Genomic DNA, 25,976 nt, shown 5'->3' with positions numbered 1-25,976 from the left:
ATAAAACGAAGAATAAAGACTATCAATGAAGAGATGATGAAGTTGCAAACCTTTGGCGTATTTGGATAACTAGAACACTCACTAAAACTAGAACAAATGCATGGCGGCAACTCTCTAAGGGAAGAACAACCCCGAGCTCGAGCTTCTCTGGTGAAATGGCACTGGCTCGGGCTCGGAGAGGAAGAAGGGTCCCAATTTATAGTGGGCACATTAGTACCGGCTGGTGGCTCCAGCCGGTACTAACGCGCCAGATTTAGTACTGGCTGGAGCCACCAACCGGTACTAAATTTCCTCACGGTAGTTTAGTACCGGCTGGTGGTTCCAGCTGGTACTAAACTGTCACTAACTGTCGATGGCGGATGTCAGAGCCTGTCGGTGGCGGACTTTAGTACCGGCTGGAGCCACCAGCCGGTACTAATAGGCTCCCAGGGCCACTGTTCCTTTGGCCCGGTACTAAATTTGCACGTTAGTACCGGTCAAAGCCGTGACCGGTACTAACGGCCGCGGACGAATGTGCGTTTTTCCAGTAGTGTGAGTCCAAAATAAATTCAAAATCATCATCCATGTCAACATTTGAATCAGCTTGATGCTTACAGGCTGCCACCTAGCGTCTCCCAACTTCTGAAAATAAAAAAATACCATGCAATTATAAAGATCCTGCATTCTGCTTATCTCATGCATCGAAACAAATATAATATAAGAACACAACCCACACAATGCCACATGCACGGATAGCCATAACTTGTCAATTTCTAAAATAAATCATAGATGACCAACACGAATGGGAATAGTTAGTAACCACATAATTATTTTTGCATATGGAGTCTGACAAAATACGGTGAACATACTACCAACTCCTGTCACATTCATTTGATGTTTCAGGTAGAGCTGAAAAGCAAGGTTAATTATTACAATGTAGTAAGAATGTCTAGCATCTCTATCCCCTCTGCTCTCTATTAAAACTGAAGCCTCAATTTTTGTTACTCTATGTAGCCGACTGAGATTTGCTAGAACAATTTTCTTTCAAAAAAAAAAGATTTGCTAGAACAATGATCCGTCTTCAGTCTACATTTAGGAGCCAGCCATAAACACACACACAAGACGACGAGATCAGGGGCGGAGCTGCGTGTAGCTGTCGGGGTCGCCGGACCCCGACGGAATTTGATCAAATCAATGGAAGATTACTATTTAGCACTGTTTAACCATGTGGCCGACCCCAGTGTTTAGGCCATCCAACCCCGGCGACTCTCTCGTCTGGCTTCGCCCCTGGACGAGATATAACCATGATTGCATCTATACAAGCAGATAAAGTACAAAAGGGGAGATGGAGGAAGGAAGAGGGCTGCCTCACATTGTAGTGGATGTTGACATCGTCGTCGTGTGCAGTGGTGCCTACTGCCGCGGTGGCCTCATCCTCCTTAGAGCTCAAGCCACCAGCGCCCTGCTGAGCCCATGCCGCTGCCTGCTGGTTGTTCTAAAAAGAAATCATTGGAAAGCAGTTTAATCAACAGCTAAATAAAAACTTCATCACAAATCTAGACTGGTTCATACAGGGGATATAGCCAGCAGCGAATGGGGAATTTTATTCATGGAAAGCAGTGAAGTAACAGCTAAATAATGAAGTGAAAATTTGTTCAGACTTTTTGCTTACGACATAGAACAGACGGAAGAAGCCTGGAACAGGAGATAATCCGCCCCCTCACCTGTTCACCATGTCACGGGAACTCGAGAAGACGAAGCCCACCGGCTATATTGGAACTGCCATGATCCAACAAACAAGGACGAGGAGGTGCTACGGGGCTGTCCTGGGGACCTGGCCGCACTGAGGCCGCATCCAGTGCCACTGACGCCGCCTACGCTGGGGCCGCACAGGGTGTTGAATACCCGGGGGCGTTGGTCATGCTCCGGTGAGTAAAATCGCGATGCGATAATTACTACCCACCAGCATTAATACTCCGTATAAGCCAATAAAGCTCCACAACCTCTCTTAACTTCTCTGTCCTCTCTTTCCTCCTAAAACCAGAGCTCCCAGGGAGCCCGTGCTTATCCCATTCCAACGCATGGCGGCCTGGTCGCAGCTTCCTCGGCGCCTGCTTCTGTGTCCATGATAGCAGCGTGGACCTTGTGAAAATGGATGGCCGTGGATGGCTGTGCAGGCGAGCACCCCAGATCCAGCAGGCCCTTGAGGTTGGGCACTACGATGGCTCCTGGGAAGAGGCTCGGAAGACGGCACATGGCCAAGCTCCTAGGTCTGATGGTTAGCAATCTCCACAGCTCCACTGCATGTTCTTGGTTAGCAATCTCACATTCTGACATGTCTACTTCAATTCAATCAATTAATACTACTAGTAGCTTTCTTGCAGGATCTGGAGGGCAGAACCGAAGCATCCCTTCTAGAAAAAAAATCATTTTTCCGATCCCATGGTTACTGGCTTTGTTTTCTCCTCGCGACCATGGGATTCATATTGAATGGTAGCAAGCGGTGGGGTAATCCACACGATTTTTGTCCTCACTCCACAAAAAAGTGGGAATTTGATGTGTTAGTGCGTTCAGCTTCAGATTGTACATCACTTAATCTTTGTTGAATCAAATTTTGCGTGATCAGCTAATGATTTTTTAAGATATGTGATTGCATATACCGGATAATACTTCTTGTTTGATCGCACAATTGTGAAGTAGTTCAAAAGATTATTATTGTCAAGACGTTGATAAAATACTGCCCTAAATTTTAAAAATTACTTAAAGCCATTGAAGATATTTACTTCTTTACGTTTGAAAATTACTTTTTCGAAAAGTACTCCAAGAAATTACTGGTCTACATCTTTTTGTCTATTTTGTGGACCTCTACCATTAATGCGAGCTTAATTTCTCTTGTCAACTGAAAAATAATTCCCTTGTCAATTGAAAAATACTCCTGACAGCAGTTGTGTCAATTGAAAAATATTATAGTCAGTTGCAAAACACTCATAGCCTTCGAAAAATACTTCTGTACTCAACTGAAAATACACTTGTCATTTGACAAAAAATACTCCCAACATTTGGTAATAAAAGAATACTCTAGTCAGTTGAAATATAGACCTGACATTTGAAGGATAAAAAAAATACTCCTGACATTTGGAATATACTTTTGATATTTGAAATAAAATACTCATATTTTCAATTGAAAAATAGTTGGAGAGGTATTCACTACTAGTTATCTCAATAAGTAATATTCGTGCATGCAAGTGTTAACTCCCTCTTAATTCTCTCTCTCTCTCTCTCTCTCTCTCTCCAATGCATGCAAGTGTTAACTCCTTCTGAATTCTCTCATACTATAAATGCATATCGTGCAATAACATTTCAGTTTTGCATCATGGATGTAATCTCTCTCTTTCTCCCCAAAACATGCATGCAAGCCAACGTCCAAACGATCTTTACGGCGGAGGCAAGAAATTACTCCTCTCTCGCGCATAGCAGATTATTGGAGGAGGCAAGACTGTAGGCTCTGTTGTTCACTCTCATTATCTATGGAAGTAATTAGTTGGAGCAAAGTATACGAAAATTACTCCTCTATCGCATATACCAGATTAGTGGAGGCAGGGCTGTTAGGTTCCAGCTGTCAACATCATTATCTCCGTAAGTAATTAATTAGAGGAGGCCAGCCGAGTCGCCTGTCTTTATTCCTTGCATGCGCTAATTCACTTAGATATGCATGCCATCAATCCACAGATATCGCTTTCCCAAAAACTAATGGCGTATATTGCTCTTCCAAGCATTCATTGTAGGCATGCAAGTTTAAATAGACTTATGAAATCACTACAATTTTACATTAATTGATATACAATGGAATTTCCATGCATGTCGCTTGCGCTGCATGCTCGAGAGACTTCGCATGCTTTGTGATCTTAAACTGCAGGAGACAATCATACTACTAATCTTAAAATTACTTCTAGGATCATACTACCAATATTTACTTTTTTTTGCAGCCCGTGTTTTTATGGCTAACTGGACTCGTCAGATCTCTGGCCATAACATATAACATGCAACTCGTCGAGGCTACGTCCATAACGCCTTGCCGGGAGCGCCGAGTACTCCCTCCGTATCCTAAATAGAAGTCGTTCTGGCCACGTGCATGGTTTTGGCAAAAGATGTCGTTCTACAGATGCGGGTGAGATTTGGACACCTTTGCCCCTGCTGCCGTTCGGTGCTGGCCACCCATTGCACGCGTTGGTCATCAAAGAATTAATTACTGTAGCACTTCGTTTCACTCGCCCATGCAAAATCACGATGACAAAAATAAATTGGGGCCACCAAGGACTCGAACCGGCATCCCCAGATCTCGGGACCAGCTTCGGTAACCAATCCGTCTATATGTGTGTTTATGGCTAGGGTGCACCCACCACCATATTTAATATGGGCAAACATGGAAAAATTGCCCATAATTAATCACTCTTTGGTATGCTAACTCATGTCTTAAACGTCTTCTATTTAAGATACGGAGGGAGTATTATTTTTCTTTCACTGCGCTTAGCCATCGAAACACTACTTTTTACTTCCACACACTCTAATTTATACTTCAGAGTATATAAGCAAGGCAGCCCATAGTACACACATGACTGGAACAATTGATGCCACGACGGACGTAACAGTATACCCTAGCTTTTTACTTTCACATATTCCAGTTTGTACTCCATCAGCATATTTACATCAAAAACAGAAAGCAATGACACGCTCATGGCGCCCTTTTCACTAGTCAACCAATGCTAAAAAAACATGGAAGACATTAAAACTGTATTAATAGTCCAGGCCCACGTCAAACCAGGAGATTTTGACCAGACTCACGACAAACTACATTAAAACCAAATTAAACACTAGTTTTTACTACCAACTGGAACACAAAATTTTTTGATGCAACGGGCCACATGTAGTTTTTTACTTTCGCAGATTCCAATTTACACTCCATCTAAACATTTACATCAAACACGGGAAGATATGACACGCTCATGTCGCCATATTCACTGGTCAACCTATGCTCAAAAAAAATCCAAATAATTGAAAATGTATTAAATACCCCATGGCCGCGTGAGCCCAGGAGAATTTGACTAGATCCACCGCAAACTATGTTAAAATCAAACCAAACACTAGATTTTACTTCTAGCTTAAACATTAACCGTAATATCCATGACGCCGGAAAACTACTTTTTACTCATACGCCAGGAAGCATGAACTGCTTTCGAAAAAACTACTTTTTACTCCTTGGCAATCCAATTTATACTTCAGCGATACGCGGGCAAGGCAGCGACACACTCATGTCGCCATATTCACTGGTCAATCAATTCTAAAAAAACTTGCAAAGCATTTAAAATGTATTAAATACTCCATAGCCGCGTCAACCCATGAGAATTTGACCAGATCCACCGCAAACTTCGTTAGAAGCAAGCCAAACACTAAAATTTACTATCCACCCGAGCATTAACCGTAATTTCTATGCCGCCGGAGGAGAGGCGGCGCTCCGCCGTGTGTGTTGAATATTATTCAACACCCTTGCGACCGGAACTCTGGTAAGCCTCCAGCCCTCCACGACCATAAAATCCATCTTTTTTCTAATGTGTTGGTCTCACTTTGATGCTCTTTTGATTTGAGCACTCCGGCGACCCTTGCAATAGGAGGTCAAGCAAATCTCTGCGGCCATAAAATCCACCTTTTTTTACAGCAGTTGACCGGTCATCGCATGCGTTGGCGTGATAGCCAGACCATTGACGAGCTAAAAATTATGCTCTTGTTGCGGGCAGAAGTAAAAAGCGACTAGTGCTAAATATTTGTGGGGAGAGAGAGAGAACCATGCATGCATATGCAATTTGAAACCTGGTTCCACGGGCTAAATATGTTAATAATTGTGAGGAGATCACGCACTGTAATAATCATTCTTTCATGAAAATTATTTTTCAAGATAACTAATGTTAATTATCTCTCCTAATTTAAAATCCTTTAAACCATCTCTCCTCATTTAAACTCTTAATTTCAAGATAATTATTAGAGTATAAAAGCATTACTTGAAATTGTGAAAAATACTACTCAAAGATGGCCAAATATAATACTCCAATATGGGACAAACTAAGAGGATAATATTCACATGTTAAAACACATGCGTAGTATTCCATATTACATAAGAGTTTTTTATTATTATGTTAAGACGGCTAAAGGAGTATTTCAAATGTCAGGATGTTTTTTGAAATGTTAGGAGTATTTTCACTTGACTAGAGTAGTATTTTCAAATTATAGGAGTATTTGTTATTGATATTTTGAGTATTTTTCAATCCACAAGAGTAATTTTTTCATGAAAGTAATTTACAGAACTTAGAGAAGTAATTTTGAGATTGGCTAATTTTGAGTATTTATTATTGAAATTCTGAAGTAATTTTCCAAAACTTAGAGAAGTAATTGTCTTATGGAAATTAAGCTCACAGTGGTATAGGTCAATGAAATAGAAAAAAAATAGACTTGGACATATAATCTACTGGAGTAATTTTCAAGAATTGGAGAAGTAAAATTAACTCATGATATCAGCCCAATGATAGAAATGCTATTTCTCTATTACTCCTCTAATTCTATGACAATACGCTTTGAGATTGGCAATATTATTGCTCCTATCATTACTCAGTTACACTGCACAAACTTAAAAATATCTCAGAGGTGGTGAGTACGAGGAGAGAGAAAGAGAGGATAAACATGAGAGAGTGTGTACCTTATTTTATGGTTTTATTCCAAACTTTTGCTGTCACGGAGGGGTGGCCAGATTTTTGGCTGACCCAGTGCATTGAATGATATTAAATGCGTGTGACTTGATTTTGCTATTGGATTGGGAGAAAGAAAATTCAATAGCAATCAATGCCGTGATTCTAGTATTTGTATTAATTGTTGTAGAGTAAAAGTGAAAGAGAAAATGGATTGAGAGAATGAATGATTCTATAGATTGATTAGAGGGGATTACAGCCTTCTATACATGCCCAAGGGGCTAAAGGGGCCGAAGGGACACACCCCTTCGGTTTGACCCTTTCGTGGATGGTGATGTAATAAATCACTAACTAATTATTAATTACAAGAATTGATCACTAATTCCATTTCTTAACACTCCCCCTTGATCAGTTTCTTCTTCTTGTAGTCTTGTATTCCTCATTCATTATTTGATTGTATGGAAAAACTCCTCTAAAAACCCTGTGAGAAAAATTTGAGGAGAAACCTATTTTTATATGGATATGTCATTGGAAAAACTCCTTTAAACCCTTTTGGGGAAATAGGAGAAAATATTGATATGACATATATGTGCTGACACTCCATTAAAAGTCCTTTAAAATCCAGTGGAAAAAATATAAGGAGAAAATGATATGGAATATCATTGATTGCAAACTTATATTAGAAAAACATCGAAAGGAAAAACTCATAAGTAAGTTTGAATATATTATGATCTGTGGATCATATCTGAATTAATTCTCCTCTAAAACCCGGTGGGAAAATATGAGGAGAAATTATATCTTGAATATCTTCTTAAAAACTCTAATGAGAAAATAGAAGATATGGTATATCTAACATGTCTTGAATATCCCTTTAAAAACCCCGGTGGGGAAAATTAGAGATATGACATAAAATATTGCCTCATTAAAAACCTATATATGAGAAAAACCTTGATAGGAAAAACTCATTTAGGAAAAGAGTACAATTATAAAATCTGATGATTATGGTTGCTTGTATGATAATGATCCAGAGAGAATCTCCCCCTGAGGCTTGCAAATCTCATGATTTGGTTTGCAAGGTTTCTATTTCCCCATAAAATAATTTAGGAGCAATGTATTTTGTGATATTGCCCTTTATATGCCCTGCATTCTTTGGTACAAATGTAAGGCGAATTATCTTCATAGATAATTATTGGTTTCATGATTGAATCAAAGCCACATGACTGTTGTATGTGGTTGATCATTCTATGAAGACATATGATTCACGTGAAGCTTCATATAATGTAATTATTTCAGAATGATTTGTGGATATAACTACAAGAGTCAATTTTGATGACTTCCAAGATGTAGTTGTTCCACCATGTAAAGCTATAAAACTTGTTTAGGGTCTAATATTATGGGGGATCATGATTCTAACGAGCGTTAGCGTAACCAACAATAATTTTGTCTTAGCTAAAGCTAAGATCAAATGTGCCTTGGAAATATCTGAAGATATTCTTAATTCACGTCCAATGGCATTTTATTCGAGCTGTGCTATGTCTGAGCTAATAAGTTTACAAGCTTAATTATCATTTATAGATAATATTCAATGATTCGATAAATCATAAATTAATCATTCATAGAAGTCATGTATTAATGTGATGCTTCAGAATGATGGACCACAGTTTTTCATTAGAATCTATTTTGATGATTCATATGAAACTTTAGTATCTGGGTATCAGTTTATATTCTGGCAAAATAGGGATTAGTTAGCCATTATCTCGATATCCCACTTTTATCGTGTTCTGATTTGAAAATAGCAAATCAAGATCTTTTGTGTCATATTCAGATATCTATGGATATCCGATTTGACTCCGACTTGTATGATATTGTTGGAGTTGCGCTAATTTGAGCTAGCTAGGTATCTACAAAAGCAATATCAGGTCTGTTGCAATTTGTATGATACAAAAGCACTTTGGCACTTAGTTTCTCATCCCAGGGTCAAATGGGTACTTATCCATTTTTACGGATGGAATGAACACAAGTGTTGATGGATTCGATTGTCCAATATTAATTGAATATTGGCAACTAATATATGTGCTTAAGTTGAAAACTTAAACATCAATTGGTTTTACCCAATTTTCATCTCGAATTCCGTCATGAATGAATGCTCGTTGTTTTGTGTTGAGATGATGAAAAATCCATTTGGAATTTATTTATGGACATACTTATGCATTCATAGTAATTAGAGTAATCTTTTTATGGAAGATACTCATTTAGTCAGTTGTACCACAAACAACTTAACTATCTCAAGTCATAGAGTGACTTGTATATAATTATATGTTACGATTTTTCATTTTGGATTAGAATACAAAATCCTCTCGGGATATAAAAAATCCAACGGTATCAAATTCAATTGATCTGCCACTATTTGAATATGGGAATGTAATTCTCACATATACCTTGATGGTATGTTCGTCGGTCTCTGCGTGAAACTATGTGCTACAAACTCTCGTTGTCTCACCACCTTGCTTTCTTGAAGAAAAACATTATGATATGTAGATAAGACTTGCTTATTTGAAAATGAGAGCACTTCTCCTTAATTGCAACCTTTTGTTTTGACCCAATTTGAGTGTTTGTTAATACTCTGCCTAGGACTTTTTGGTCTGGATCCAGTTAAAGATGTATAGCAATTTTCAATAGGAGTATATGTCGATAAATTTGTAGTCTTAATATGATTGATTGATCATAATCAATATATCTTGTGAGAAATAACCCTTTTAAATCCTATGTCATTTCCCACGACCATAGGATTAGGGCGTTCCATGACCCAGTGCCTTATTGAAGTGCACATATACTGGGCTTCTGAATGCAAAACATTCATAGGCTTTGGATTTAAATAAATCCATAAAGTGTCTAACAATATTTATGATGTTGATTTGCATTTACTATCTTGGAGGATGTCTCCCCCTATTTCCGCGGATGCTGTTATCAAGCTGTATTCCTAGCTTGTGACCATACTTCTCCCCCTCTTATTTTGATGGGAGCTGAGTGACAATTTACACTTTCTGGTACAATAATTGTAAGAATTTTGTTTGATGACACTTTTGATCAGTAAATTCATTTGGCAGGATATTTGCAATGTATGTGTTGAAAATAAAGATGTTCTGAACTATTAGTTCAGATATTATTTGTGTATATGTGGTTATGAGGATTGAATGTAATATTCTTCTATAATTTATAATTCCTGGCATTCTATGTGTGGAATTAATTTCCCCCTAATGCCTGGAATTTTCCTCAAAATGTAGTCAGCATACGAGCTTGAAAATAAATGAATTAATCCCTTATGAGTGATCCAAGATATTTTATGAATGACGGATAAATTTCTTATATGGATGCTCAATGCCATGGATGTATGCTGCAGTGGTGATATCGGTATGTGTAATATAACCGACACGCAGATGAGAAATATTTGGTTGAGGCCAAGATTTCACATACTTACTGCAATGAATGGTATCATTTCGATTACAGTTATATGAATTTGAATTAAGTTTACGGTGTGTAAGACCGTATGATGCCAACATGATGTTGATTGCAATTTTCTGATAAAGGTCTATCAAGTAAGTTATTCTCTTAATAAGAGATTTGGCTTAATCCATTTTGTGTATATACACAAATATCCCACATTAATGCCTAGAGCCATACAAAAATAATTGAAGGCTTTTGAGGAAAATTTAGCGGCATTGTTAATCCTGATGGATTTGATTGTGTGTTCCGGATAATATGCTCTTTAATTTGATAATTTGAGCAAATAATCATGCTTGGCATGATTTCTTGTGGATAACAATACATACGGGACCATATAGTTGATGCAGCAATAAGTACCATGAAGTACCAATTTGGTCCAACTAATGGATGAATGGACCACAAATGTCTCCTTGATTGCTTTGAAGGAACTGAAGTGGTTTAGCCTTAATCTTAAGATAAGAGGTTCTTAAGATTGATTTTCTCATGGCACATGCGATACGCTAAAATCTGAGAATTTGGGAAATTTTGAATCAATTTATGTGGTGACCAATTGAATTGCCGATAATTTTTTTTATGTCATCCATATGCAAGGATGATTAAGGCGGTAATGCCATGTCTTGAGGATATCAAGATTTTGAAAATAATCATGTACGCAATATTTCTACGGGTTTGATGTATGTAATATACAATCTCGTTGATGTTGAAGGAATTCTTTCAAGCATTTGCTTGATATATTCGTAATTTTAATGATGAATTGATATTCATCATTGTTGTCATTATGTGTTTCCACATGGAAACCATTGTGACAGATATTTTTTGTAACTCAAAAGGGTACAAGTTGAATTGGGATATAGGAGTATATCCTCAACTGCTAATTGGGTACCCATAGGAAAAATTAATGTGGTTTGATCATATTAAATAATCATAATACCGTGTATACGATTTGAAATTTCCTTTACTCTTTTTGTTTGGAAATTTTTAATTTTCCCGAGTATAGTGTTAGTGGTACCATGTCCACTAAATGGATTCCTTCCATGATTTGGATTGTTCCTATAGGATAATCCTTGACAACAAATATTTACAACACAATATAAATATGGCTGGGAAATTCAGTTTCTAGGGATTATGGAGATTAGGTTATGTCTCCAAATATGTCGTTGGATTGAAATTTCATGACCATGTTGCTAGTGCTCAATAGGTTGTTCCACATAATGGGATCTCCTCATTATCATATTATGTAGAACATCTCTATTGTGTTCGGTAGGAACATCTTTGGAGCAACTGATATTACTATGTCAATTGTTGAAGTGAGCTTCAAACTTGTCCCCTTAAACTTGTTTTTCAACATATTTCGGATATAAATTAACCAAATATTTGGCATTGTTGCACTTTTAGTGATTTGATTGTGACAATCACAACTTTTGACAAAACTTGAAAGTTGCAACGTTGAGTATTTTCTAAAAGTGTGTTTGCCTTTGTTAGGACCCTTTGTGATGATGCTTAGTTTTCCTTTGAAATTCAATTTGAATTTCATGCCACCAAATTTTGTTTTGGTATTCTGATCATTATAGTGATCTTCTGACAGTAGTGCTGAGCCCTGCTAGGCGTAGTTGATGGTTCCTTGTTAAGAGCTCATCAAGTTTTTCTGCCGGGAGTAGGTCATGTATTAGATCAGAATATTTGGTGTAGTTGTGGCGATGGTATTTCTGTTGCAATAACCTATTTGAAAAAAAGGAAATATAAATAATGACTTTTCGATCATTTCTGCATCATCTGTAATGATCACAAAGCTGAAGCTTGCAACAAATCTTTTATACTACAAAATTGGATTCTGCGATAGATTTGAACTTCATAAAGCGAAGTAGTGACTACTCGTGCCTTTCTTCTGGCAAAATGATTGCCCTATGTGTATTTTGAGTGCAACTCAAAATTTACGTGGATCCTTTACCAATGTCTTGAGATCTAGGTGAAAATGGTGTCTCAAGAAATGAGTATTTGGTTTCCTCTGAAATATGGGCTTATGCTTTAGGTTTATTGACGTCATCAATAAATTCCTTTGTTGTTAGTAATATTTCAATATTTATAAACCAAGACAGAGAGTTGTGACTATCTGTTGCAATTTCAACGAAACCTTTGTTGACTAAATGCCATTTTTCTACATGAAATATCATGTATATAATTAATTTACTATGGTAAATTTAAATTTATTGTGTGTAAATTTATGCAAAATATTGAAATCAAGATGATTCTTGAATCATAATTTAAAGTATATTGTTTTGAATAGTGTAACTATTTTTATAATATTCCTGCGGGAATAAATGACTTCATAGTCATATTTATACAATTTTAATTGTGTAGAATATTTTGGATATACACATTATAGGTAGTCATCATAAGATGTAGACCTGTAGTAATGGGCAATTAACTTGCTGCCTAAAAGCATGATCTCAGAGCAAATAAATTTTTAAAGAATTTATCACAGCCGATGCCTAGGTCTCTATTACCTTGTGTTTTTCCAAAATTTCAGATTTATATACCATAAATGTTAATTTTGCATAACTCTACATGATGTAGAATATAAATCAAGTGCTATATTTGTAAAAATACAAATAAAATAAATAGCACATAAAGAGATTGTTCACATAATATTTGCATAACCAATATGAGATCTGCAGATCATATATATAGAATTACTCGGTAATTATAACATCTATATTATATTGGTGCTATTTTCTAAACTTGATAGTCTATATAGCAATTTTAAAAAATTATGCAAATTCAAAATAATCTGAGGACTAAAATAGAACAATCTAGGGCCTTAAATATAAACATGCAGCGCTAAATATACTTAAGCATGTAAATATTTAGAAATATAGGGCCTAAAATGCAAGATTTGCATATGAGGAGAAAAAGAAAAAGAGAAAAAATGGCTCGGCTTGGGCCGGCCTGCCTGCGGGCGGGCGGCCTGGCGGCCCGGCTTGGCTTGCAGGCCGGCCTGGTTCGGCCCGTGTTAGAGGGGCGGGGGGCGGTTGGGAGAACCCTAACCCGCCTCCCCCTGGAAACCGCCGCTGCCTCTTTGGGGGCGCCACCCCTTGGCCCTGCTGTCGCCGCCGACACGGCCTGCGCCGCCACGGCTTGCGCGCCGGCGTGCGCCGCTCGCTGCGCCGAAGGGTGCCACCGCGGGGGCCGCCGTGTGCCGGAGGGCGCCGCGCCCAGTGCCGCCATCTCCTGGGGGTGCGCCGCCGCCGCCCATGTGTGCCGGCCTTGATGGCCGCCGGCCTCAGTCCGCGATGCGGGCCACTGGGCGAGGGGATTGGTGGTCAAGGAAGTGCCGGTCGCCGTGGCGACGATGCGGCTATGGAGGATCCGCCCACAGTGATGGGCTCCGGTGTGCGCCCCTCCTCGCCTTCCCCTCTTCTCATCTCACCGGTCCCATGCGCGCCGGCGTTGCCGGCCGCCGGGGGAGGGGTGGTGGCAGCCGATGGTGGTGCCGCGGGCGTTACCGCGCGCAGTGGGGTGGCGGGTGCCGAGGGCGTCGAGGGATCAGGCCGCCGGCCTTGGTTCCGTGGTGGTGCCAGGCTTCTTCGTCGACGACGAGTTCTTTGATGGTGAGGCATCCAGCGGCCTCGTCCATGGCAATGAATACAAAGGTGAGAAAATTTGTTCTTACTCGTCGAAATGTTCTGTCCATGCAGGTACTCCGGCAAGGTTGCAGGGACTCCGGCAAGATCTCCGGCCAGGAAACTCCGTGCAGTAGCGTCGTTGCCCAGGAGCGAGAGTTCTCGTTCGGTCCCTTCAGGAAAACGGTGAGTCTCTGGTTTTTGCGCTTTCTTGTCGAATTTCTTCTTCTCGGCGTCGGCGACATGGCCGATCGCTCTTTGGAGAGCAAAGTGCGTGATAACGTGTTGTAGAGTAAAAGTGAAAGAGAAAATGGATTGAGAGAATGAATGATTCCATAGATTGATTAGAGGGGATTACAGCCTTCTATACATGCCCAACGGGCCGAAGGGTCACACCCCTTCGGTTTGACCCTTTCGTGGATGGTGATGTAATAAATCACTAACTAATTATTAATTATAAGAATTGATCACTAATTCTATTTCTTAACATTAATTACGCTTGTGTGTGTGTGGGAGTAATTTGATCGATTTAATTTCTGCTCGCCGGAGTTGTAAACGGCACCGCCGGTGCGTTGAATAATATGTGAATCGTTAGGATGGAGTACTTGTGTCCACTATAAGTAAAATTTTTTAGCCATTAGAGTAAAATTCATTTGTATTGTTGTATGTAAAATGTTAGAGCAATTTGAGTAAAAATCTTTTCGCAAGTGCGTATATTTACTATGATGAATATAGAGAATGCCACATCAATATGGAGTAAATTTTGTTTAAAAGAAGGCGCGTTAGGTGATATTTCTTTCGTCCATTGATTTCACTCAATTTATTGCACGCATGATCTCCTTGTTTTGTGGGGTGTAGCTCTTTAATTGGCCAATTTGTTTTGATTTCTCCCAATTTATTGCATGAGTTTTTAATTGGCCAACGTATTATGGGGTGTAGCTCTTTAATTGTGTTGATGAATATGGTATGTGCTAGTGGGGTAGTAATTATCGGTAGTGGTGGGCTGTGGATTTTACTCGCCGGAGTAGGGGCAGTGCCGTCGGGATGTTGAATATTATTCAACACCCTGTGTGTAGAATAGATAATATATATATATTGTTTATATATATATTGTTTTGGTCTACTTAGCATTCCGGGTGTTGAATATTATTTAACACCCACGACGGAGCACCACCAGCACTCCGGTAAGGGAAAATTACGGTGCAACAATGTGAGGGTAGCAAAATCCTTAGATTATGTGCTTTCAATGCATAATTGGTCATGAAGACCCTGATTTGTCATGGTTATTGACTGTATTAATGCACGTATGACTCTCGCACATCAATAAAGCATTGAATTACCAGTAAAAAGGGCACCATGCAGGGGTCGTTCAGCTACGATCAAGTCAGCAATTTCAGAGATGCACATAAATGGGCGGGTGGTGTATAAAGTGGCATGTGTGGAAGTAAAAATAAGTGGTTCATCCGTTTTATTAATCAACACCCACGGCGGAGCGCCGCCCCTCCTCCGGCGAGAGGTATTTACGGTGCTTTGTTAAGACGGGAGTAAAATATAGTATTGAGTTTGCATTTAATGTAGATTGCGCTGGGTCTGGTCAAATTCGCATGGTTTGACACGGGACTGGAGTATTTATTAGAGTTTCAATTTTCTGCATGTTTTTGAGCATTGGGTGACCAATGAATATGGTGCAATCAACGTTTCATTACTTTTCGAATTTTAAGTAGATGTGAAGAGTGAGTATAAACTGGATTCTGCGAAAGTAAAAATCTAGATTACAGTTATGTGCGGGTCTTGGCACCCAAAAAAAATTGTTGGTCCAGTCGTATGTGTCTTATGGGCTACCTTGCCCGCGTAACTCTGTAGTATAAATTAGATTGTGTGAAAGTAAAAAGTAGTGTTTTGATATAAACAATACTCTGCGAAAGTAAAAAAGGTACGTCTGAGTTTTGTTGGTCGTGTGGTGCATCTGTATCTAACCTTGCCTGCAATCACGGGCCAGAAAATTGAAAGAAAGGGGTCCGGTGGGAGTTGCACTATTGGAGTAAATACTACGACGAGCAGCCTTTGAGAGAAAATGAACCAAGAAAGCGTGATTATGGGACACAATCTTGCATGCACGCAAAATGAAGGGTATAAAATTATTGTTTTCCTTTCCTGTGTGATTTGAGAACCCCTTGAACGACGCAGGAAAATGGGCTCCATGAGCGGTTAATTGCTTTTTGAATACAATGTAACTGTGCTGATGGAGTATAAACTCGAAGATGTGAAAGTAAAAAACCTAGGTTACCGCTGGAGTATAAATTAGAGCGCACGGAAGTAAAGAGTAGTGATAAGATGGTCTTAGCGCAGTGAAAGGAAAAAATCATCAGTATACATCAGTATACCCAGTGTGAGCGCACGGAAGTAAAGAGTAGTGACCTGGCCTTGCACGTATACCTAGGGTGATTCGATGGACTTTTACTCCTATTCATCACGGGTAGTAAAAAATCATGCAGCATTCTAGTTATAATCCTTTTAATGCCAGGTTTTCATTGCCATCAATGATGTGGTCATCCCACCCTTGAATGTGAAGTGAATAAGCATGATCAGTGCCCCATCCTCGTGCTTCTGGAAGGACTGACCGCCAATTAAACCGTAATGATGCATGCATGATTTTTGTTGCATGCAGTGTGTGCATTCTCCATGGAGATTTATTGCAGTTGATGAAGAGATTCTAGGTGCAATTAAACCATAATGAGTGAAACAGTGAATAATTTGTAAAAGTTGGTCATGGGGAAAAGGAGTAGATTGCAAAAGATGCATGGAGTAATTATTCATACAAAACTAGTTAGACATGGGGTAATTAATCTAACTCAATTTTATTTCATTTAGTGAATGGACTATATAATTGAAGGAGAGAAGTAATTAGTCTTCGGAATAAGACTTAGTTTGGAAGCAGAGTAATTTTCTATGCGAAGCAAGGAGTACTTACTCCTTTTTCCCTCAAATGGAGTAATTTTCGAGGAGTGATTTCAAATGTAGTAACAAGCAATATTTATACAACAAATAATTACTCCTAGATATTTCCACATACACATATGAACAAAACTTGACAAAACTTTTTCCAGGAACAAAAGAAAGCGAATAAATATCCATGCATGCATATGTCCCTGCATCCTTCTAGCTTGAAGCTTCTCGAACACAAGGTATGAAAGGTTATCTGCACGACATTAGAAACAAAAGGTTAGGCTGATATACAATTTACTTTGGCCAACAAAAAATATCAGCAATCGAGACACTAATGAAGTTATATATTACTCCAAACATATAATCGGTTGTAATCAGTAAATTGGTGTTTTCAAGACCCTAAAAAATAATGAATGCTCTAGAACGATAGTAAATAGATGTAGTGGTTGCGGTAATTTTTAACTATTACATGAGTAGATTAAATCTTCACAGCTGGTATTACCTAGAAAAGACTAGAAACTCCTTCACTAGAAGCATTGCCTAAAAATATCCAAGAACAGCAAGGATGCCTAGGGCAGTCAATTCCAATGCGCGTGAGGGATACATGTGTGTGGTTGCAATTCTTTGCGGGCATCCGGCCGGTGAATTAGAAACCATGGCCTGTGTGTTCATCGAATGTAGCTTTGGGTTGAACATGGAGGGGCCGGAGGAAGGGGGAGGTGGCGCCAGAACTCACCTGGATTGCTGCGTACACGTGCCATGGCTGGGTAGGTCAGGCTGCAACCTCCACGTGCTCCACCACCAGTGCTGGCCGACGCCGTCGTGGAGGAGTGGCTCGGGAAAAGAACAAGAGGAGGGATGGTGGCGGTGTATGCGGAACGAAACATAGGTTGATTGCCCTCTGTTTATATATCTGCACCATTGGCATTTTACGGTTCTACTAAAATATTTACGGTTGCTGTCCTAATCCATGCATTGGTACATAGCAGTTTTGACAAGTGAGGAGAGTATTAAGGTAAACAAAATTAAGAAAATTAATTGCCACCAATTATAGAGCAAAATAACCATAATAAATATGGTAATTATGCCTATATTATTTGCCACCAATAAGTAGCAATCAATGGTGTGATTTCCATGCGTTCTGAACCATCCCGGTATGTTTTATCCAAAAAACCAATCCCACCACACCACCGTAAAAGGTTGGTCTTTGGATCGTAAAATTATGGTCTAGATTTTTACAGCCTTGGTTTGCATGTGTGGATGGTCACGGTATTGCTTTTAATTGTGTTGAATGCGGTATGTGTTGGTGGGGTAGTAAATATCGAAGCCGCCGGAGTTGTGGTTGGAGCCGCCGGTGTGTTGAACTGCGATGTCACTCTCCGACACGGGCCATAACGGCACTGGTCAACTACAAAAGCCCAGGTCGGTGCAAGAATTCCCGCTCCCTGCACCTCATCTGACTCCACAGGGGGAAGTGGACTAGAGGGAGGTAGAAATATCAGGGCACACAACTCTATGAAAGCGCAGCTGGATCAAGAGTTGTACATAATCAAGTATGCGGCTATACGTATAGTTTTCACCCTGCAGGGGTTGTACACCTGTACCCACTCGGGATGCAAGCCCGGAGCTAACCGACTGAGACATAGCCCACAACCATTTCCTGCTTTCTCAGGGTGGGATACATTCGCCGCAACGAATGTCCCGGGACTGTGAATCTCTAACCTGGCCAACTGGCTTCGAGAGTCTCGGAGACTAGGGTCGGAACACCCGACCAGGTCTAACGCATCTCGGATTCCCCTGGGCATGCGCGGCATACCCTCTCCTCACACAGCTCCTACAGTCCTGGTACCGCACAACTAGAAATGGCTGGAACCCCTGCCCATACGGGGGTAAGTGGTGTGCACGTTTGACATAGTTTCGTCACCAGGGACACTAACTCGAACTATATTGCCGGGGCAAGCATGTTCTCGTGCAGTCCTCCGCAGTGATCCGCCAAAGGCACCCATAACAGATATCGCCTCTCCTTGGGCAACCATAACAGGTATGCCCCTCCTCGTCCCACACCCGCCACAGGTGCTCCTTAGGATGTGTGATGTGGACATGACACCTATGGATATGACCATGATAGTTAAATATAAGGTGAGCTCATTCCTATGTTTGCATAATGATTTTTGTTACAATTCACTTGGTTCCACTTGTACATGTCAATCTTTGATTGTAGGCACAAATACAAAGTTGAACTTTTTGTTCGTCGGCAGACTGATAGTGAATCATTGCGAACATCATAACTCAGTCATCTGGAGTGTGATTGAGGTCCATGAGCTGTTGATGGAAAGCTTATTTTATAAGCATTCAAATAAATCTGGTCCCACCTCAATATCTCATCGGCAAAGTCTTCAAATCATCAAGACATTCCACCATTGTTTCTGCCGGGAGCTACGTCGTTGTCATGGGCATAATATTCACCCTTGGGATCCTGGTCCAAGTAGGAGCATGCCTCAAAGACATGGACAACACCTTTGGGATGGTCCAAGACGTCCTCCACCTTGGACACTACCTTAGGAGACCAGTAAGGGAGCCCCAGCCAAGGTGGAGGCCCAAACCGATTCGACTTCGTTTTAGTTTCGGACTCCAGGAATAGCCCGCACTAAAACGGACACCCAGGTTGCATACGGAGTTGGATTTGGACGTTCTTTATATGGTTGGAAAGATAATTTCAAGACGCTTCCAATGGCATTGGTTTCAAGCCTAAATTAATCCGGAGTCGATGGGAATCGTCCGAATAATGTGACGTCCAGAATCTGATCTGGCGCTGCGACGCCGTCTTTCGGTCTTTGGGCCTTGTATCGTGTTGGAGCCCATTAGAGGCGCATCCAGAGGGTCTTGCACGACCCTAGAGTCTTCATAAATAGTATCCACCACACCATTAGGGTTTGAGTTTTGCTTAGATTATTCTGTCAAGAATAGTTTCGCCGCCGTGTCAGTTTATGAGACCCCAACTTGTGAGATTAATCATTCATCTGCAGAGTCACTTCAATTGAGCTGCGTTCTTTCGAGTTCTTACTTGTGTTCTTCATTGCGCTTGCAGAGATTAGCCTTCATGGCGAGGTCAACCGGATTGTGACACGGTTGATAACCAGAGGAGTTGTGGTGCAAAGATTGCAGGGTCAGATATTGTTGATCTAAAGCCAGATCGGTGTGTCGCTCTCGGAACACAACAATAGTTATCCAGAACCTGACGGAAGATTGGGAACCCCTCTCCCCATCTTTTGATATCAGAGCCAGGTTCTAGATAACTATGATCAGGAACCCCTCTCCCCATCATTTGATATCAGAGCCAGGTTCTTGTGAAGACCTAATCGCAATTACGTATAAACATAGGGACCAAAGTACAAGAATGCATAAAACTTCTCAAATAAGATCCAACTCACAACAAAATCTATTCTATCAGATAGATCATGGTTTTAGAAGAATTAAGAAATTAGTTTCATAATTTTTAGAGGTCCAGTTAATTCATTATGAATTCCTAAGATTAAACTATTTTTTGAAACTAATAAATGATTATCGGAAAAGGAAAAACACACAATTAGCCATGTGGCAGCCTCTGGGCGTGCCAAGTGTAATGCTGATGTTAGCACGGGGTCAGCCACATGCTGACGCCACCACGGCTCTTGATGATATCAGCATTGACTTGGTCAAAGTTGACCAAGTCAACGGGTCAACAGAGGTCCACGACCAGGGGTTAGCTGGGCCCATGGGTCAGTCATAACGCGTCATTGACAAGCAGGGCCCACACGTCAGCGCTAGGTTAAAAGAAAAAGGAAAAGGCTTAAAGCGTTAACGGGCTTCGTGGGCTCAAAGTGGTGTTGGGCCGGATTGTGCAACCCAACTTCGACTCGACTTGGGCTCGGTGGCGTCCTGGGTTTTGGCCCATCTCTTCTCTTCCCTTTCTTCTTTTTTTTCTTCTCCTCCCTCTAGCTTCTAGCTGAAACCTCGGGCCCATGTGGCGGCATCTTCTTCTGACTAGCAGGTCAGGTCCGCTTGTCGGCAACTGCTGGATCTTCTATGGCTTCATCAAGATCCAGTGCGGTGCGACTCGGCTTGTGTGTCGACGTGCGGAAGGTGTTCGACCAAAGGCCGAGACGGCTCCCGCGGCATCGCGCGCGACGTCACGCTGTGGCACACAATGATCATGCGTGGCGAGGTAGCGGCGGAACGAGGTAGGGTAACACGGTGGGTTCTAGAGTTCCAGGTCACATCGCAGCACGACAAGGCGGCAATGACAGCCATACCAGGCTATGGCATGACGAACAAAGGCGAGACGCGGCTGAGGCGGGTGAAGGGGCTTGGCTTGCACAAGGGCGATCTAGCTCGGCGGCGAGGCGGAAAGGTAGGTTCGCGGCAAGATGGGCAAGACATGGCTCAGGTGGACATAGGCGAGCGAAAGCGGCTCGTATTCGTGAGGCGCTTGGTGAAACGCCACGAGGGTCCGGGAACATCGCAAACATGACGTCGCGGCGGCGTTCGCGTTCACCAGGCTGGCCCATGGTGAACGATGATGTTCTAGGGCGAGGATAAAGCCGTGGTCGAGGCAAGACATGACCTTCGATCGACAAGGGCTAGAACAAGGCAAGGACAAGGTTATGACTTGGTTCGGTGATGCTTTGGTGCGCGTTCGTGAGTGGAACACGAGCGTTCCTAGTGCGTTCCCGGTCCACCACGACGCAGTGAGGGCCAGAACAGGGTAGAGGTAACAAGGCGAGGCTGGAACGCGACAGCGACGTAGCAAACGAGTGAGAGGTGTCGCGTCAGGTGCACGAGAGTGTAGGCTAGCAGCAGTCCACAAGATGTTCGGCAGAATGCCCTAGCGGCATTCGTGGGTGTTCGGCCGCGTCAGAGGCGACCAGTGTGTGTGCAATAGCACCCAAACGGCGTTCTAGGCAACAGTGCATAGCAGGGTGAGGTCGTGTGCGTGTATAGGCTGTGTGGGTGTGTGCACAGCGAGCGCTTGATGAAATGCCCGAAAGGACTCACCTTGTCGCAAACTCGACGACGCGGTTAGGTTCGTAACCACAAGGGCTGCAGCGAGGCGTGTGCATGCACAGGTGTTCAAAAGGTGCAGCCTTTGGGCTATTCTCATGAGCGTGCATGCTGGGCATGGCCATGGCCAGGCCATGGCATGGCCACGGTGCTCAGGGGCGGACATAGGGCGACGGCGGCTACGGTTTTGCGTGCGGGGCGAGTCGTCGGCTCCTGCATAGAGTCATGGGATAGGGGTGTCCTAGGGGCCAACTATAGCGGGTTCATCGACGACAATGAAGCTCGTCGGCAGCACAACTCAAGGAGGTTCAAGGAGCTGGGATCGGCGACCTACCAGACTGGGCTGAAGACGACGAGGGCGATGTTGTGGCGTGGCGTGGCCATGACGAGCTGCGGCGGTGCCGACCAGCGCAGGATCGCCAGAGGAGTCGTTCGGGGCGCTCATGTGACATGGAGGTACTAGTGGCGGCTCTGCTCCTCCCTGCTGTTGTTGGCGTGGCAGCAGCGACGGCTTTGGCGTCGGTGCTCCTCCTTGTGCCGTGCTCCGAGTACGCAGTGCCGGCTTCCTCCTTGGCGCCCATCCTTCTTCCCTCCTCTGGCTCCTTCCCTTGGCGCAGGGGGCGGCCTCGCGGTGGCGCTGCAGGCCTGTCCGGCAGCCATGGCGAGCGGCCAGGCGGCCACGGCGCGCGCGCGGCGCCCAGGGCACGGCCCGGCGGCGAGGGCGGCGTGCCACAACAGACACCTATGCATATATGTTTGGAAGCAATTGATTAACTTTTCAGCACAAATAACAATTTCTCTAACAGTGCTTAAGCATCTAACATAATTCAAGCAGTGATGATCTTGATAGGTGATAAACCAAATCAAATTATGGAGCGGAACTATAACTTAATTAGCTTTACATATGACCAAGAAACAATTTGAAACTACAGCTTATCAGATAAGCCACATGCCCCAGAATTTCATAAGAAAATATTTCAAATTGCAAACATGAAAATTAGGCATCAATGAAAATAAACATAAGCCCATATTTTTCATGCAATAGAGTGACTGACAGTATTGAACACAGCTGAATGTTTTCTTTGATCCATTCCACCTCCACTGAAGCAGAATTTGCAAGAATTATCTTGTTTGACATCTATCTTGACTCTTTCATCAGCTAGACAGGACAATCCAAGATGAATCCAGCCTTGAGTAATATCACACATTAAAATTAATCCATAACCACAAGACATCACACAATCCATGGTCCCAGGCCACAATTATTTTTCGTCCACTTCAAGCTTTAACAATCTAAAAATTTTGTATATCTTCATGACACATTAATGACATCACATATACCTAGTAAACAATAATATTTATTGAACCAATGTAGATGGCAAAACCCAAAAACTTATCTGAACCAAAGATTTCTCTAACAAATGTGCATTCAAAAAGTAGTACACGAACAAGGATGAAGAACCTGAGGATCTTAGAGATCAGCAACTTAGCTTTGACTATCACGAATGACAAATTGATACAGGAGAATCTTAAATCACTACTACAGAACAGGCCTTTGGTCCAGCACATTAGTCTCGGCCTCCGTTGGACCCGGGACCAATGTAACCTTTAGTCCCGGCTCTAATAACTAAGAGGGAAAAAAGATCTTTTGTCCCGGGTGGTATCACCACCCGGGACTAAAGATCCCCTACTAATCCCGGGTGGAGCCACCACCCGGGACTAAAAGCTTTAGTCCCGGGTGGTGGCTCCACCCCAGTTTAATGGGGCAGCTTTAGTCCCGGTGGAAACCACGCACCGGTACTAAAACATTCGCTGGCTCGGTGATTTTTTCCAAGTCTCGAGAAGGTCCTCCCTCTCTTTCTTTATAGGGTTATTTGGATTGATACCGTTACAACTTTCACAAGTTGGAAATATGCTACTACAATTCACCATATTGGAGATATGCCATCAGGATACCTCTTTTCCCTCTTTGGGCCCACCCGCAGGGTATACCTTTCTTGTATTTTCCCGTATAGACATTTTTACCCCTCCCTCTCCCGTTCCTCTGCTCCCTGTTTTGCTGCCGCCACCTTGGTTCGTCACATGGGCCGCACCCCCTCCCTCCCATGCTGCCGTCGCGCCCGGAAGCCACGCCGCCGAGGCCGCTGGACCCCGCGCCGCGGGGCCCTCTGGAGGCCGCGCCACGCCCCCTAGACGCCGCGCCGTCAGGCCGCCTGGATGCCGCGCCACGCCAATGCCCCCGCCTGGACGCCGCGCCACGCCGAGCCACCTGGATGCCGTGCGCATGCCCCCGCCAGGAAGCCGCGCCACACCGAGACGCCTGGACGCCGCGCGCACACCCCCCGCTTGGATGCCGCACCACGCCGAGCCCCCTGGACGCCGCGCCACGCCCCAGCCTGCTGCGCTGCGCTGGTCACCCCCCAGTTGGGATGTTTGTCTAGGTTTCAAGGTCCCGAGAAGGAATTGAGGATGTTTGTAAAGGACTAAAGAATGTAATCCGTTTGTACTCATATGTTAGTATGTTTTGAACAATGATATTTGTCAAAATTTTGGCAGCATATCCCCATAATTCCTTAATGGAGGGATGGCAAACAACATGGTTCATATAAAGGATAGAAACAAAAGCATATATGGCATCACTTAAAGTCTGAAACATAACTGAGAATATCAGGATCGACCCATACAAAGTTCCATCCATACTAGGTTGCAACATATGAAGTTGGCAACCTCACAAGAGTCTGGCATACAAGTTCTCATATTAACCTCTTACAAAAGCATAGCATAAGCTAGTGAGAAGCTATAGTCTTCAAAGATTAGCCTCCTAATGCTACTAACAACACTAGCAGGTGGGTCAGCTGCAGCCTTTTTGGCCTTCTTCTTCTTGGGTGTCTTCTTCTTTTTGGGTGTCTTTTTCTTCTTGGGTGTCTTCCTCTTCTTGGGTGTCTTCTTCTTCCTCTGAACTTTCAGTATCTTGGCTTGGGAGGAACCAACTTCATCATCTATTTGAGCTTGTTTCCTATATTTGAAAGGTAAATTTATATGGTGTGAAATTAATCATAACAACTTTGATTTAGTGCACAGAAACATACCTTTTGTTAGCCTTGTTCCTTGGTGGAGCTCTCTCACCATCTTCTCCAATCTCGGCCAGTTTACAAGTTTTTTCAAAGTGGCCAAAACCTCCACATCTCTTACATTTGACCACCTTTTTGGATGCATTTTTCTCTAAACAACCTCTTTACCTTTGAACCTGTGGTCTTCGTGCTCCTCTGTCAAGCAATGGTGGAAACACTTTGAATCCAAGTTCCACAACAGGCCATTGTGTCCTATCTGGGAGAGATTAAATTCTGTCCGCATAGGCTGCCTTGAACCTAGCTACTGAGTAATAATCATCCACTAAATCTTCAATTTTCAAACCTCTGTTGGACTAGATCCATGCCAAGGCATGTTTGCAGGGCTTCCTTGTAACCTGCCACTCCCTGCAGGAGCACTTACGGTTTTGCAAGTCAACTGTGTGCCTTCTCTGATTGTTCCAATCATCCAAGATGGTTACTTCAGCAATATCAACATCATTAATAACTATCTTGACAACATTGAGGTTATGGGTTATCAAATTCAGCTCCTTTGTCACATTTGGGAGTGTTCCATCCATCCATTGCCTAGCAAGAATCTTCCTAGTGTATCTCTTCTCCATGATTAACTCTCTTATTCTATCCACTAATTCATGCAGGAGCAGACCTTTGAACTTCCTTATTTATGAATTGAAGCTCTCTGAAACATTATTTGTCAAGTAGTCACACTTGTTGTTTTCTAAAAATCCACACCTATTCCATATCCAATTGTGGTATTGTTCAAGGTATTCAATTGCATCGGGAGCAAACTCAAAAATTTTCTTCATGTGCCACTGAAACATCCCTTGTGTGTAGCTTCTAGCTGCAGGGTACAAGTGATCAGTGAACACATCACTAGAATAGTGCTTCATAAAATTCAGATACATGTGCCTCATGCACTCCCTATTTTCAGTTTGTGGGAAGACAACCCCCACTACAGTCTCTAGTCCTTTACAAGCATCTGTACTAATAACTAGATTTGGAACATCTCCTATAGCCCTATGTAGCTGCTCCATGATCCATTTCCAGTTATCTTTAGTTTCTGA

At 42.3% G+C, this 25,976-nt stretch overlaps 1 protein-coding gene and 2 long non-coding RNA genes across 4 annotated transcripts in view; 2 read left to right on the top strand and 1 right to left on the bottom strand.

Moving 5' to 3' along the window:
* Positions 1–901: 901 nt before the first annotated feature.
* Positions 902–1,983, bottom strand: LOC120710608. The gene is made up of 3 exons (XR_005689951.1): positions 1,704–1,983; positions 1,352–1,474; positions 902–1,266 (listed from the first exon to the last, which is right to left on the bottom strand). It is a non-coding gene; the product is annotated as an uncharacterized LOC120710608 (long non-coding RNA).
* Positions 1,984–1,992: 9 nt separating this feature from the next.
* LOC120710607 lies at positions 1,993–2,609 on the top strand. The gene is made up of 2 exons (XR_005689950.1): positions 1,993–2,257; positions 2,364–2,609. It is a non-coding gene; the product is annotated as an uncharacterized LOC120710607 (long non-coding RNA).
* A 10,536-nt stretch (positions 2,610–13,145) lies between these two features.
* LOC120707027 overlaps positions 13,146–25,976 on the top strand; it is a 31,447-nt gene continuing 18,616 nt past the window's right edge. The window contains exons 1-2 of one of the 2 annotated variants that reach the window (XM_039991790.1): positions 13,146–13,825; positions 13,913–14,023. In XM_039991790.1, the coding sequence (XP_039847724.1) occupies positions 13,469–13,825; positions 13,913–14,023 (468 nt within the window). In that variant the 5' untranslated portion in view covers positions 13,146–13,468. The remainder of the gene's footprint in view (positions 13,826–13,912; positions 14,024–25,976) is intronic. The other variant, XM_039991791.1, reaches the window with a different exon arrangement.

Source organism: Panicum virgatum, chromosome 5K (assembly GCF_016808335.1).
Source record: "Panicum virgatum strain AP13 chromosome 5K, P.virgatum_v5, whole genome shotgun sequence".
NCBI lineage: Eukaryota > Viridiplantae > Streptophyta > Magnoliopsida > Poales > Poaceae > Panicum > Panicum virgatum.
This window is presented reverse-complemented; position numbering and strand designations above follow the sequence as displayed.